At 42.4% G+C, this 16,755-nt stretch overlaps 1 protein-coding gene across 2 annotated transcripts in view; it reads left to right on the top strand.

Moving 5' to 3' along the window:
• The window catches only part of negr1 (neuronal growth regulator 1), a 125,899-nt gene that overhangs the window by 39,107 nt on the left and 70,037 nt on the right, over positions 1-16,755 (top strand). For both annotated transcript variants that reach the window (XM_059570900.1, XM_059570901.1), the window contains exon 4: positions 6,485-6,616. In XM_059570900.1, the coding sequence (XP_059426883.1) occupies positions 6,485-6,616 (132 nt within the window). The remainder of the gene's footprint in view (positions 1-6,484; positions 6,617-16,755) is intronic.

Here is a 16,755-nt window from a genome sequence, read left to right as displayed (position 1 = left end):
TGGATCTCAGGCCCGCGTCGGAGGAAGAAGACACGTGCTCTCTGCTTGCTTCGGGCAGTGAGGGTTGGACGAGCTCCGTGGATCTCGCGCCAGCTGCTCAGAGGCCCAGCAGACGGGGGGATATCGATAAGGAGCTGATGCGTGTACTCTCGTTGGCCGCGGCGAGCCTCGGCCTCGAGTGGTCTGCACCAGCGCCCCCTTCACGTTCCCGGCTGGATGGTAGCTATCTTCCGGATGAGCGCTCTTCCTCAAGCTCAAAACACGCCCCTTTTCTTCCTGAGCTTCACGAAGAAGTGGCGAAGGCTTGGGACGCTCCATTCTCGGCGAGAATCCGCTCATCTGTTTCGCCAGCATTCTCCACACTGGACGGTGCTAAGAACAGAGGCTACCTGTCACTTCCGCCGGTGGAACAGGCTATAGCAGCGCACCTTTGCCCGCCCTCTGCTGGACGGCGGACTAAGGCGGCGTTGCCATCCAAAGCCTGCCGCATGACGTCATCGCTGCTCACACGGATATTCTCTGCTGCTGGGCAGGCTGCGTCTGCGTTACACACCATGGCGACGCTACAGATTTTCCAGGGCGATCTTCTCCGCAAGCTGGATGAGATGGGACCTGAAGCGATCTGTCTCGCGGATCTGAGGAGTGCTTCGGATCTCTCCCTCCGCGCTGCTAAGTCCGCTGCACAGGCCATGGGACGGGTTATGGCTTCCGCTACGGTGGCTGAGAGGCATTTGTGGCTGACGCTTTCTGACATCAAGGAGTCTGAGCGCGCTGCGTTTCTTGACGCTCCGCTAACTCCTACCGGCCTCTTTGGATCTTCCGTCAACGAGTTTGTGGAGAGATTCGCCGAGGACCAGAAAGCTTCACAGGCGTTCAAGCACTTCTTGCCGGAGCGCTCCAGTTCTGCAGCTAGCCGCTCTAGACCGGCCCCACAGAGCTCTCAGTCACGCCCACCGCCTCCTGCTGCGCCATCACGACAGCGTCAGCAACGCAGCTCGGGACCCCGTTCTCGCTCTTCGAGCCGTCGCCCCGCGCCGCGGGAGCCGCGGCAGAGGATTGCGGTGAAGCCAGAAGCCCCGAAAGCATCCTAGCACTGCTGGGAAAGCGCCGGTGTTCGAGTTCCGCTGCGGCCGAGCTCTCACCCAAGCGCGCCGCTGTTGCAGTTCCAAGAGTTGCGACTGCCTCAGTGTTTTCTGCAATGAGCAAGCCTGCACGAGTGCCCGCTTGCCTGCACACAAAAGCCGTTATCACGGCTACCCAGATGTTTCACAAAAGCAGCGTTTTTTCTGGTGTCCCGGCCACGGCCGATGGTGCTATAAATGTTGTGACGATGCCCACTCCTCAGTGCCCATCTCCACATGTAAGCACAGCCCTACACACAGGGCCTGCGCTCATAATGTCGACTCAAGTCGGTCGCGCACACTACATAGTAAACGTGCCCACCCCTCAGTGCCCACAATTACTATGTCACACGCGTCATGCGGTTTCTGTAAAAACGAAACCCGTGCACGCTCGTCCGGCCACGGCCGATGGTGCTTTAAATGCAGTGACGATGCCCACTACCCAGTGCCCATCCCCACATGTAAGCACAGCCCTGCACACAGGGCGGGCGCACATAAGATCGACACAGATCGGTCGAGCGCGCCGCATAGTAAACGTGCCCACTTCCCAGTGCCCACATACACTATGTCACTTACGGCGCGGGGCTTCTGTAAAAACGAGGCCCGTGCACGTACATTCTGCACAGGCAGACGGCGAGTTGGAAGTGGTAAAAGTGCACACATGCAGCCCACGGTTACTCGCAGATATATTGAGTCCCACGGGACCCGCTCAGCATCCCTCCAGTCGGTTAAGCGCCGGAACGGGGTCGAGGATGAGCGATCTGCCCGCTGTGATCAGCGCGCTCCCCGCCTCAGATGCACAGCACACTCGAGCGCCGCCGTTGCCCAGTCAACGGAGCGCGTGTCACATCCAGCCCTTAGCCATTCATGCAAATGCATGGTCAGCGCTTCCAGGGGTTTCGGATTGGGTGCTAGGCATTATAAAGAGAGGCTACTCGCTACAGTTTTCTCGACGCCCACCGCGCTTCTCAGCGCGCGTCGAAACTACGGTCAAAACAGAAGTAGCACACATACTTCGGGCCGAAATATCGAAACTGTTGAGCAAAGGGGCTGTAGAGCCTGTGTCTCAAGCTCAAAGCGAGGGGGGGCTGTACAGCAGATACTTTCTGGTGCCCAAGAGAGACGGGGGTCTCAGGCCCATACTGGATCTAAGGCAGCTGAACAAGGCATTGATGAAACGCAGTTTCAAAATGCTCACGACCAGGAAGCTCCTCGCGCAGATTCGCGGAGGGGACTGGTTTATGTCAATAGATCTGAAGACGCGTATTTTCAAATACAGATAGCGTCAAACCACAGGCGGTTTTTGAGATTCGCCTTCGAGGGCCAGGCATACCAGTTTGCAGTCCTGCCATTCGGCTTGTCCGTAGCTCCTCGTACGTTTACGAGGTGCATGGATGCAGCGCTCGCTCCTCTCAGACTCAGAGGCATACGAGTGCTGAATTATTTGGACGACTGGCTAGTTCTGGCCCAATCACGAGCGGAGCTCGTGGACCACAGGGCTGTTTTACTCGATCACCTCGAGAAGCTCGGCCTCAGTGTCAATTGGGCGAAGAGTTCGCTGAACCCCAGTCAGACGATCCTGTTTCTGGGTATAGTTCTGGACTCGTGTTCCATGACTGCGCGACTGTCACTACAGCGCACGATGGGCATTCAGCGCGCAGCGAGTTCTTTCCGCTGCGGCGCGACTGTGTCGCTCAAACACTGTCAAAGGATGCTGGGTCTCATGGCCTCAGCATCTCCGGTTCTGCGGCTGGGCCTGCTCCGCATGCGCCCCCTGCAGTTCTGGCTGAAGGCTCGGGTGCCGCGCAGAGCGTGGGCGTCTGGCCGGCTGCATTTCAAGGTCGATCAGAGCTGTGTTGCGGCTCTAGCACCTTGGACAGCGAACGGCTGGTACCGATCAGGTGTAAGCCTGGGGACTTCCCCGAGTGTGAAAATGGTGTCGACGGACGCCTCCACTTCGGGATGGGGAGCGCTGCTCGAAGGCAGACCGTCCTTTGGCCTATGGTCAGAACGGGAAAAGCTCCATCATATCAACTGCCTGGAAATGCTGGCAGTGGAGAATGCGCTGACGCGCTTTTGTCCCCATATCAAGGATCACCACGTCGTAGTCCGTTCGGACAACATGTCCGTGGTGTCCTACATAAATCGCCAGGGCGGTCTCGGGTCCCGAAACCTGTACAGGCTGACGGAACGCCTCCTGATTTGGGCTCAACGCAACGTGCGCTCGCTGAGAGCGGTGCATGTGCCTGGACTGCAGAATCTGGGTCCAGACAGGCTGTCCAGAGGCAATGTCCCTACGGGCGAATGGTCTCTACACCCGCAAACAGTGCGGCTGTTGTGGGAGAGATTTGGCATGGCGGAGGTGGACCTCTTTGCGTCCCACGAAAACGCTCACTGCCCCGCATTCTTTTCCAAGAACGAAAGCGCGCTGTCACGGAAATGGCCGTGCTGCCCGCTTTATGCGTTCCCTCCCGTCTCCCTCCTTCCGCAGGTGATAGAACGGGTGAGAGAAACGAGATGTTCAATACTGCTTGTGGCACCTCTTTGGAAGAACCAACCATGGTTCCCAGATTTGATGCAATTAGCAGATGTCGCCCCATGGCCGGTACCGTTGAGGAGAGATCTCCTCTCGCAGGCCAGGGGCTCGATTTGGCACCCTCAACCGGAGTTGTGGTCCCTCCATGTATGGGCACTCAACGGTTACCCGCTGATCTCGCAGTGGGAGTGCTAAATACCATCACTCAGGCTAGAGCTCCGTCGACACGACGTCTGTATGCCTCGAAGTGGTCGGTGTTCTCCAGCTGGTGCACAGCTCGAGGTTATTCACCCCTTAGTTGTGAGGTGACGGAGGTCCTCTCCTTCCTACAGGAGCTGTTGGATAAGGGCAGAGCCCCATCCACGCTCAAAGTTTATGTGGCGGCCATCGCGGCGTTTTCTGAAACGGCGTCCGGTCAGTCAATAGGAAGGAACGATTTAGTCATCCGGTTCCTCAGAGGAGCTAGGAGGCTGAATCCTCCCAGACCTCCGTCAGTCCCTATGTGGGACCTCGCGGCGGTTTTGGAGGCCTTGAAGGGTCCCCCTTTTGAGCCTATCCAATCGGTCAGCCTTCAGCATCTGTCGTTCAAGACAGTATTCTTGTTGGCTCTCGCTTCTGTGAAGCGTGTGGGTGATTTGCACGCGCTCTCGGTGAGCCAGTCGTGCTTGGAGTTTGGGCCCAATGACTCAAGGGTCATACTCAAACCTAGGCACGGTTATGTGCCGAAATCCCTCAACACACCGTTTCGGGCTCAGGTTATTGCCCTGTCCGCCCTGCCGGTGTCAGGGGAGGATGGAGACTCGAGTCTTCTTTGCCCTGTCAGGGTTTTAAGAGCTTATGTGTCTCGCTCTGCTGCCTTTCGGCAGACGGAGCAGCTATTTGTCTCATTCGGTGGACGTTCCAAAGGAATGGCTGTTTCGAGACAGACTCTATCCAGATGGATAGTTGACGCCATAGCGTTAGCTTACGCTTCCAGGGGCCTTCAGTGCCCGTTGGGCGTCAGAGCACACTCCACAAGAGGCGTCGCCTCATCGTGGGCGTGGTCTACTGGGATCTCCTTGCAGGATATATGTATGGCGGCGGGTTGGGCCTCGCCGTCTACATTTATCAGGTTCTATAACCTGGAGGTTCCCGCCTTGCAAGCAAGGCTGCTGTCGGTATAGAAGAATCAGGGCCCTGAGGGGAATTCTGAATTCATGAGCGCTAGGCGCTGCCGACTGTTATATGGGCAGTATTGCGTAAGACCCGCATTGCCACATTGGTCAGGCCTTGCCTCGGCTGTGTGATGTCATATTGCCGCATCTACGGATGCTGCTAGATATGGGACGGAGGGTTTTTCCCCCCTTTTTTCTGTCCCGGACTCTCTGTGAGTCCCTCAGGTGACTGTGCACTGTATATCCTGGGCGTTGCTTCAGGTTTATCGGTGTGTGATCCCTGCGCGCACGGCGTTTTACATCGGGTTCCCGTAGCGTCTTAGCTAAGACGCAGTACGAGAGAGCTCTCGTAAGAGAACGTACTCGGTTACTAAACGTAACCTCGGTTCTCTCTAGAAGAGCGAACGAGTACTGCGTTCTCTGCCGTGCGTACGATTCACTCTGGTTCGCTTCGGCGATGAAATAAATCAGGTGAGTCAGCCTTTTCGAGCTCCTTTTATAGGTTGGGCCACACCCGTTTCGGCGGGAAGTGGCAAGAAGGGCGCGAAGCGCCCTTATTGGTCTGATGTTGCATCAGCCTGCGCTCGATAGGCTGTGCAGTTGCCGCAGAACAAGCCAGTGAGCGAGCGAGCCGTCTCGCCTATGGCTGTGTACTGCTGCAAATGCGCTTTACAAAAATACAAAATTAAGGATAATTTTTTGCTTCAGTATTTCGTGAAAAGAGACTTTTCCCGTAGCGTCTTAGCTAAGACGCAGTACTCGTTCGCTCTTCTAGAGAGAACCGAGGTTACGTTTAGTAACCGAGTACGTTCTCAAGATCAAGATCTCAGCTGTTAACAGGTGACTGGACCGCGATATCAATGAATAATAATAAAAAATCCATCTGTTTGTCATACAAAGCTCCCATATGGATTCAGAATAGTTGCATTATAGTGCATAAAACACTACAATACCTATTGTAATTGCATGGAAAACTGCTATTCATAAGGGTGAGTAAATAATGACCTTTAATCCCTTTAAAGCTTTCTTGATGTCAGATCTTGAAGCTCTGTGATGCTTTACAAAAGACTTGGTAAAAACACACCCCTCCTAAAGCCTCTCCATCCTCCATTTTTTGCATCGCTCTCCGTGCTTTTTTTATTCTGTGGGGGTTTTGCTGAGTCAGAGGCTTCTCATCTGTATGCCAGTGCAGGATTTACCACTCTGTACCATGAGAAAGATTCACCTCACTGTAAAGTGAGATATAAATAGGTTTCACTGTGAGGAATATTACAATAAGGTTGGATCCTGGTCTGGGGAACCTGGGGAGGTTTTTAGTCCAGTAGAAGTGTGGCAGCCCCACGCTGTGCTATATTGCCTCTCATTACTCAAGGACCTCAAGTCATATTTGTCATATTGGCACAGTTCTGATTTCCTCACAGTATTTTGACTCCATTAATATTCCTCCCTTTGTGAATAGGCTTACAGGGGAGATGCTTCCCACTGGATGTCTAGCCAACAAAGCAATTATGTGCTTTAATAAAGCTTTTTTTTTTCAGTTTTCTGGGTGCACTTGGGCGACTTTTGAGACTCAATGGTGTTTGTCCCTTTAAGCATTTAACCATTAATTAATACAATGCCTGCAGAAGAACGTTTCTGAAGCATTGTGCTTGTTTGTTTTCTTGTGTTCACAGCCAAGAAGTACGAAAGCGGGGAGTATTTAAATATCACAGGCATCACTCGGGATCAAGCAGGGGACTATGAGTGTGCCGCCGAAAATGACATTGCTTCACCCGACACCAAGACCGTGAGAGTAACAGTCAACTGTGAGTACCATACTACTTTTGTTTCTGTTTGTTTACTGCCAGGCAGTGTAGATTCACATGTACATTGACATTGAGTCTTTTTTCCCTCTTACTGGAGATACCAGCTCTGTTCCATAACCTAGTGAGGCTGTCAACTGTCTTTTGCACCCTAACTGAAATGGGACTGTGTAAGTGACCGATTAAAAAAAAACTTTACATAGCTAGTAACTCCATGCATCATATAAATACCAGTCCTCTTGGAAAGCACAGAAAACTTGACTCGCAGGTGATCTAAACAGAGCACGGTGTTAGCCTGTTGCTAAGCTAAATAATTTTAAAGTACACTAAACTTATCGATACTGACTGAAATATAAAGTGTTTATAATTACGTAATATATAATTCAAATGAATAATGTAATGCTATTTATTATATAGTCACACCTTAGTTAGCTAACTGTTAATTATAACTTTGGCTTCAATAAACTCTTAATTTGCTGCTTATTAAGTTTACATATGGGGTACGATTAAAGGATATAATATATGGTAATGCAGAATAAGGCATTAATATGTGCTCTATAAGTACTAATAAACAGCTAATATACTAGCTAATTAGCAAATAATTAAAGTGACAATTGATCTTTAAAATAAATTGCTATCATTATTTTAAATTACTATAATTATAGTAATTATAGGTAATTATCCGTAGATTACTAAAACTGAAACTAAAAACATAAAAAAAGTAAAAAATAAGCATCCTTTTTTAGCTAGTTGCCAACATTTCTAATGTTTATTTAGTTTAACTTGATGTTCTAAAATAACTAAAACTGAAATAAAACTCAAGACTAAATGGACATATAAATAATAAAGACTAAAAATACTCAAAAAATTACTAAAAATGACATTAAAAACCCCACAACAAAATTTGTAATATTACTAATAAAACCTTTAATAGTATCTTAAGCAGGGCCGTCCTCAGCTGACACAGGGTCCGGTGCAAAGTAGGGGGCAGGGCCCACCTCGGTCCGTTCATGTCCGATTTATATATAATTATATATCATGTTAGAATTTATAATCCACATTTGACATCCATCTTGTATTCGGTTTCAGGTCATCACAGTACATTCTGGAATTGTTGTCTTCACAAGGAATACATGCAGTGCTGCTTTCGAATTTGGGATTCGTAGGCTGCTCACTAGAATTTGAAACTGAATAACAGGCTTCCTTCTGTATCTCTTAGGTAGACTGGGGTGGAAATTAGAATAGAATTCATGGTACTGGAGTTTCTTAATATTTAACGAGAGAATTCCCTTTTTTGTCGGTGATGGGATGATTAATTTTCAGTGAGGAATGGTCTCAGTGTTATACGGAGTCTTCTATTATGCAGGTAATGAGTCTCTCAAAGTGTGAAAATACAGTAATGAGCACTCCAAGCATTAATGAATTATACTGACTTTACCCATCATGCTCATAGTGAGGATCTGCCTGCTACCAAATACAAGGGGAAGGACACTTGACAGTTCCTCTTCCTCCTCTTTTCTCTTTTAAGTCATTTTGTCTCATCTGCGGTCACCGGGATCATTAATCTCTTTGTCTCTGTATATACCATATGCTGAATCACGGCACAGCGAGAGCACATAAATCAGATATGCCGACACTCACACCAGAATAAATGTGGCGTTCAGACCATCAAACGCCAGCTCCTTTTACTATCATGCAAACACAGACTAATGGGCAGATAACCACTTGGAAATGTCAAGATTTGAGCGGGAATGGCTAGATGACAAGGATGAAGTCATAAGTCATATCACATCTCCTCCCCGTCGATTGTATTGACACTCTCTAATGAGGAGTGAAGCTGAGAAGATAGAGGAACGGCTCAGTGCTGAGTCTGCTGGGCTGCAATTCTGCAGCTTAATGACCATTTTCAGTGAGCAATCCATTTATTTTATAGCCCCTATTTTTGCTCTATTCTACATATGTTTGCGCTTATCGTCTTGGACGGAGGCAAGGGTCAGGGTTTGTTTGGTTAGCATGGCCCAGTTAGCTCATGCTGGTAGATGTCGTATCAACACCATCTGGGGGCATCTTTCTCCATTGGCAGTCATTCAGATCCAAGGCCATTTTAATATATTTTAAAATGTAATTTATTCATGTAGTGACAAAGCTACATTTTACTCCAGTCTTGTGTCACATGATCCTTCAGAAATCGCCTAATTTGATGATTGGCTGTTTGGTTATTATCAGTTATTATTAGTGCTCAATTATTATGATTGTTATTTTTAATGTTGAACACAGCTTGTTCTGCTTAATATTTTTATGGAAGCTATGGTAGATTTTTAATAAATGAACAGCATTTACTTTAAAAACATTTTTTTTTGTAAAAGTATAAATATCTTTTCTGTCACTTTTGATCAGTTTGATGCATCTTTGCCAAATAAAAGTACTAATTTCTTTTTTATATATATTACATAAACTTTTGAATGATATTACGTTACAATTTCCACAAAAATATGAAGCAGCCCAACTATTTTCAACATTTTATGGTAATGAGATATGTTTCTTGAGCAGCAAATCAGCATATTACATTTTAAAATATATTCAAATGTAAAACAATTATTTTAAATTGAACATATTATTTAAATATTAGTGCTTTACTGTATTTTCCATCAAATAAATGCAGCCATTGTGAGCAGTAGTGATTAAAAAAAAACACACAAACAATTGTGATTATTCCATTTGACTGGTAGTGTATGTAAAGCAGGAGAAAAAGTGCTGTTTCTTCAGCACAGACCGAAAGCATAAAATCAATCAATAAATACAAATATTCTTCTAACCAAATGTTCAATATATAGGCCTTCATATATTGTATTTGTTATTTTATTTCTTTTTTCTTTTTGGGACTGTGTTTTATGGTGCCATCCGCAAATCAGCCTTGTCATGACATTTTTCTGTGACTCTGAAGTGATTAGTCACATGGCATTTACACTAGCGGATGGCTTTCTTCAGGTATTATAGACCACCCTAGAACCAGAAGGTGGAGGTTCCTGTTGATTCACACTGATTTACAGTGACAGCTAATGGAACCAGTAACAGGAGATCCTGTTCCCTTCACAACATTCGGTTTCAGACTAGGAAAAGGGATAGACATAATCCCAATGTATCAATCAAAGCACTTTTACCCACTACAGCTGGGTGAATAATTAGCTGAAATGGAGGTGCCAATGCTTGATTTACAAGAGAAGTGTTATCTCACCATTATGTCCCAAAATAAAAGTGAGAAGGATGCGAGAGGACTACTCTGCCAGTGCCCATTGCCTTGCGCAAAATGTGAAATGTGCAGAGCTAATAGGATTTAATTCAACCACTCAACAGCCAAAAAAAAAAAAAAAAAATTATATATATATATATATATATATATATATATATATATATATATATATATATATATATATCTGCACTATAGTGTGGATGTGGATATGGTTTCATTTTATTTTTCAAGTTATATTATTCTGAGTTTGGAATGCTAATTAATTTCATACAGTCTTACATGAAATCGTGTAAAAATCATGTAAAATGTAACTATTTCTGATGTGACACCCTTGACACTTTCTTTGTATGTGTCGTTTTATTAGCCTTACACGAATGCAGATAGTGTGACTCGACTCTGACATTTCAAGGGTAATCAGCATAATTAAATACACGCTAAAATAATCCGGTTTGAAAATAATTAGAGCTTTTAGGTATGTGCGGAACTGACCTTCAGGTTAATTGCAGATTATGACCACTAATTGAAATAAGCTAATTCATTTGATGAAAACTAATTCTGTGCATGTGTGTTAATGCATTTAAAGCATGTATGTGTAAGTCGTAACTTTATTACAGCCACAAGGACTTGTGCCAGTTACTACACTACTTTTTGTAGCAGAAATAAAGCAGAAAATTGTGAATAGTTTTTTTTTTTTTTGCTTTTCAGGGATTAAGAACATAATCATTTCTAAATGAAGACCTACAGGTCAATGCCAGAATCTTAGTAGGTATTGTAACTGCAGACTTGAGGTAAATAAAAGCCCATTGGACCCATGTGTGACAAACACCTTGAAACATTTACTGTTATTGATGCTACTCGTTCCCTAATGAGTGCTAAGATAGCCTTCTGTCAGCATTCTGTGAAAGTCATGTAGATCACTCAGCTAACTGAAATAGTGTTAACACTTTAAATGCACATTATGACCTTCAGTTTATAACCTTCATATGTAACCTCCATTCATGCAAAAAAAAAAAAAAATATATATATATATATGTGTGTGTAAATGTAATATATATATATATATATATTACATTTCTATGTGTGGCTCTTTAAACAATGCATTTTAGCAGAAAATTTATTTGTTATCGTCTGCCAGGACATTATCCATTAATTTTACAACATACAATGTAGTGCAAAATTTAAAACACAGAAGAAAAGAAAAATACAGAAAATATATTTATATTTACACAGTGTACAGTATATTTATATATTCCAACTCAAAAATTTTAAAATAAATTAATTTTGATTAATTCTGCATACAATTGTACAATTTACCATGGCTTTGTTTCTGCAAAAGCTCTTGCATTTTAAATCCACACTATTCTGATGTATAATTAGTTGTAATGTAGCTCAATTTATCTTGTCTTTTATGACTATATGCCACAGCGTTCTTATTTTCCTTTTGGAATGTGCACCAGATGTTTAGTTTTAAGTTTCACTTCCATACAGGCGCTGCCTCTAAAGACATCAAGGAAAAGAAATATATAAATAAGACAAATTAGGTGATGTCACGTCACTCACAGATGTTAGAATGTTCATGCAAAATGCAATTGGTAGAGTTTTGGAGAGGCAATATAATGCCTCTGCTTCATATGTCATTTTGTCAAGACACATTTTGAGCTAATGTGTCTTGGAACAACCACTTTGTTCTGCAAATTACATAGAAAGACATAGTCTGTTTACATTCAGATTTCACCTTCCTTTAAACCTCCCAGTGGTTTATAAAGGCATTAGTAGTCAGAGAGGGATTGATGTTATTGTGTTGCATAAGAGGTTGATTTAAGCTGCATGAATGATTAGTAAAATACTAATCTTTAATGGATGTTAATCTTGAGCTGGATAAGGTCATGTATTTTTATACATACATTTGTTTTGTACATTTACTGTACATTGCATTAAACATTGTGTGTGTGTGTGTGTGTGTGTGTGTGTGTGTGTGTGTGTGTGTGTGTGTGTGTGTGTGTGTGTGTGTGTGTGTGTGTGTGTGTGTTGTGTGTGTGTGTGTGTGTGTGTGTGTGTGTGTGTGTATATATACTTACAACCCGAATTCCGGAAAAGATGGGCAGAGGCTCTCCAATCTGTGAAAGACTGCGTAAAAAATTGTGGAAAACTTTAAAAACAATGTTCCTCAACATCAAATTGCAAAGGCTTTGCAAATCTCATCATCTACAGTGCATAACATCATCAAAAGATTCAGAGAAACTGGAGAAATCTCTGTGCGTAAGGGACAAGGCCGGAGACCTTTATTGGATGCCCGTGGTCTTCGGGCTCTCAGACGACACTGCATCACTCATCGGCATGATTGTGTCAATGACATTACTAAATGGGCCCAGGAATACTTTCAGAAACCACTGTCGGTAAACACAATCAGCCGTGCCATCAGCAGATGCCAACTAAAGCTCTATCATGCAAAAAGGAAGCCATATGTGAACATGGTCCAGAAGCGCCGTCGTGTCCTGTGGGCCAAGGCTCATTTAAAATGGACTATTTCAAAGTGGAATAGTGTTTTATGGTCAGACGAGTCCAAATTTGACATTCTTGTTGGAAATCACGGACGCTGTGTCCTCCGGGCTAAAGAGGAGGGAGACCTTCCAGCATGTTATCAGCGTTCAGTTCAAAAGCCAGCATCTCTGATGGTATGGGGGTGCATAAGTGCATACGGTATGGGCAGCTTGCATGTTTTGGAAGGCTCTGTGAATGCTGAAAGGTATATAAAGGTTTTAGAGCAACATATGCTTCCCTCCAAACAACGTCTATTTCAGGGAAGGCCTTGTTTATTTCAGCAGGACAATGCAAAACCACATACTGCAGCTATAACAACAGCATGGCTTCGTCGTAGAAGAGTCCGGGTGCTAACCTGGCCTGCCTGCAGTCCAGATCTTTCACCTATAGAGAACATTTGGCGTATCATTAAACGAAAAATACGTCAAAGACGAGCACGAACTCTTCAGCAGCTGGAAATCTATATAAGGCAAGAATGGGACCAAATTCCAACAGCAAAACTCCAGCAACTCATAGCCTCAATGCCCAGACGTCTTCAAACTGTTTTGAAAAGAAAAGGAGATGCTACACCATGGTAAACATGCCCCGTCCCAACTATTTTGAGACCTGTAGCAGAAATCAAAATTGAAATGAGCTCATTTTGTGCATAAAATTGTAAACTTTCTCAGTTTAAACATTTGCTATGTTATCTATGTTCTATTGTGAATAAAATATTGGCTCATGTGATTTGAAAGTCTTTTAGTTTTCATTTTATTAAAATTTAAAAAACGTCCCAACTTTTCCGGAATTCGGGTTGTAAATTAAATTAAATATATTAATATAATATACATTATATTAATATATATGTAATATACTGTATGTGTGTGCCTTTATATATATACAAAATAAATATACACAGTACACATATAAATTCTATAAGCAAAAACTTTATTTTGGATGTGATTAATTGTTTGACAGCACTAATATATATATATATATATATATATATATATATATATATATATAGTACAGACCAAAAGTTTGGACACACCTTCTCATTCAAAGACTTTTCTTTATTTTCATGACTATGAAAATTGTAGAGTCACACTGAAGGCATCAAGGGCTATTTGACCAAGAAGGAGAGTGATGGGGTGCTGTGCCAGATGACCTGGCCTCCACAGTCACCGGACCTGAACCCAGTCGAGATGGTTTAGGGGTGAGCTGGACCGCAGACTGAAGGCAAAAGGGCCTACAAGTGCTAAGCATCTCTCGGGGGAACTCCTTCAAGACTGTTGGAAGACCATTTCAGGTGACTACCTCTTGAAGCTCATCAAGAGAATGCCAAGAGTGTGCAAAGCAGTAATCAAAGCAAAAGGTGGCTACTTTGAAGAACCTAGAATATGACATATTTTCAGTTGTTTCACACTTTTTTGTTATATATATAATTCCATATATAATTCCACATGTGTTAATTCATAGTTTCGATGCCTTCAGTGTGAATCTACAATTTTCATAGTCATGAAAATAAAGAAAACTCTTTGAATGAGAAGGTGTGTCCAAACTTTTGGTCTGTACTGTATATATATGTATATATATATACACAGGTGGAGCGGTGTTTATGATATCAGTGATCGTGGAGTGGAGTGGGAAATGGTGAACACGGAGTGGAGCTGGAGTGGAGTGATTATTAAATGCTCGGAGCGCGGAGGGGAAATTGTTGATGACATACTCATCAGAAGTAATGTTTCGGTGTTCAGAATGTGCAGACAAACAGTATCCATTCATTGCAGTTAAATTGAAAACAGCAACTGAGCCTATAGGCAATATATTTTTGGTAATGTGGCAAAACTTGTAATTGTCCATGTCTCGAATAGATGTGTTTACAAGGTGGTCTCCTGTTATTGTCCCTAATGAGGCCAAGCGCCCACTTCTGCACACTGTGTAAACATAGTCATTGAGTAAGAGGTTATAGTGCAGCTTAAACTTCAGCTATAATTTGAGGTTATTTAAACAATCTGTGAACAATGTCGCAATTACTGTCCCTTTTTCATGCTTTCTTTCCATTTTAAATTGGCTGTTCAGCCAGTTGTTGTTGGCCAAGTGTGTGTTATTGCATTTTTCATGCACAAGAAAGCTGTCAGAAAGTCGTGAGTTAATTTTAGGAATTTGCATTTCAAGTCTGTTGCTAGAGTTTCACAACATGAGGACCAAAGACATGTCAATTCTGATAAAGCATGTTGTCATTAAGCCGAGCAGCAGGATAAACTGATCAGAGGCAAAGCAGGTTCAATGTTCAAATCACCTGTTTGGAAAAAATAGAACATGGAAAATAGAAGTGCTTGTGATCCAAAGCATACCAGCCTATTTGTGAGACATGGCTGTGTGCTATGCCCCAGGCATGTATGGCTAATTCTGTCTCCCATGACTTGATGTGATTTTAAATTAATGTAATGTGAGCTGTAATGAAGATGAATGCTGCTAATGCAATCAATGAGTTTTTCAGAGCCCAGTAGACGAATAGTCTTGACCAACCAAGTCATTCCCTTGCTTAATCCAATTGAGCCTGCTTTTCACTCACTGAAGACAATTGAACATGCCTTTCAAATGCCCAAAACAAATTGCTGTCACTCTCTGAATGCTTGGGGATTTACTACTAAGTATGTAATAATGGGTCTTCACTTAAGGGGTTTTAGTTATTGCAGTTAACTAAATCCATAAAATATGTTACTTAAAATAACATAAACGTTCAATAAAAAAAAAAAAAAAAAAAAAAAAATTATATATATATATATATATATATATATATATATATATATTTAAGTCTTATTGCAGCTAGCTGCCAAAGCAACATTTCTCATTTTTATTTAAATCCACTTGATTTACTAAAATAAATAAAACAAAAAATAAAAAATAAAAACTAATAAAAATGTCAAAATCATTAAAATCAGTAAAAACTAAAATGAAAAGGGAAAATATAAAAATGCAAATTGTAGTAGTATCTCAATGTCGCTAAAATAACACTGCACTTACGATTTTAATTTATTCTCTTTCTTTTGGTTCCCTAAATGGGCAGCTTGTGTATATTAAGGTTTGCAATTTCTACATGCATTTATGGAAATAAAAACTCTCAAATTAAAGCTGGTAGTTTTCTCTTTAGTCTTTTGGTGATTGTAGACAGGTTATAAAAACATGGTCTGTGCTGCAAAGATAAACCAGCAACAAAATGGCCCTATTTGTCCCTAAATGGACATCATTTTGAGATGTAATGTAAGCATCAATGTTTTTTATTTTAGGTTCATGTGTAGTTTGTAACATCTCCGTATGCGTTTTCTAATATTAGCATAATACATTTGTATATATTACATTGTAATTTCTACTCTCTGCGCATTTTTTTTCTCTTTTATAGCTATTATTGCCTGAGCATGATATATATTTAAAAAGTCAAGGCATCGTCAGGATTGTCCTGATTTGTATTCACCTTATTTGTGGTATTTGTGAATGCAATTAAAGACTTTACGCTGTTACTGGCTTGACATTTTACTCTAATGATTATATCCATGCACGGACACGTGCATTTATGATTTGACATATTCATATCACTGAAAGAATTTTCAACTTGTACAGCTGTATTCATTGGGTATGCAGTACATTGCAGCCAACCAAGCATATGTTAAAAACATGGCCCGATTTTATGGAACATTGAGATTTATCAGAGAAGAAATGCACTGTTACTTGGCACAGACCGATAGTGACCCATCATTTCTGTTTGATTTGAAGTGTGACTGAAATTGTTGAAGGTTTCCCAGTTAGGAAATGGCAAATGTAGATTTGTGAAAATTCCTGAACTATGTAAAGCAATGAAAGTGCCTCTTTGTCTGCAAGACTGGATAAGAAGGATATTGAGGAGGCCTCTACATAGCATTCAGTAGAATTTTACTTCAGTAGAAACCTAGCATAGAAAAACTAGCAAGAATAAGTCAATCTTAACAGTTGTCCAGGCTTACAATAGGCTTTTGAAATCAATCAATGTCATTACCTCTGTTTCAAAACCTACTGGCAACAATTGATTTCAGTGGAGGCTGTTAAGATGTTGCTAAGCTAATGGCACAACTATATAATAAGCATAAAACACACATTTTGAGTAATGATCAATAATGTTTTAATTTTTATTTCATTTTTATAATGTGCTGTTTATACTGTAAAAAAAATTAAGTTGTAAATAAAACAGATTATTGAAAAGCCTATGTTTTACAAGAAAATATAAAAAATATTTCTACTTTAAAATGTAATGTTTAATCTTGGTGTTTTTTCCCCATCACATATTTTAGTAATTGTCCTAAATTGGATATCATTTAAAAGCTTAAACAGTCAA

This window comes from Carassius carassius, chromosome 17 (assembly GCF_963082965.1).
Source record: "Carassius carassius chromosome 17, fCarCar2.1, whole genome shotgun sequence".
Taxonomy (NCBI): domain Eukaryota; kingdom Metazoa; phylum Chordata; class Actinopteri; order Cypriniformes; family Cyprinidae; genus Carassius; species Carassius carassius.
This window is presented reverse-complemented; position numbering and strand designations above follow the sequence as displayed.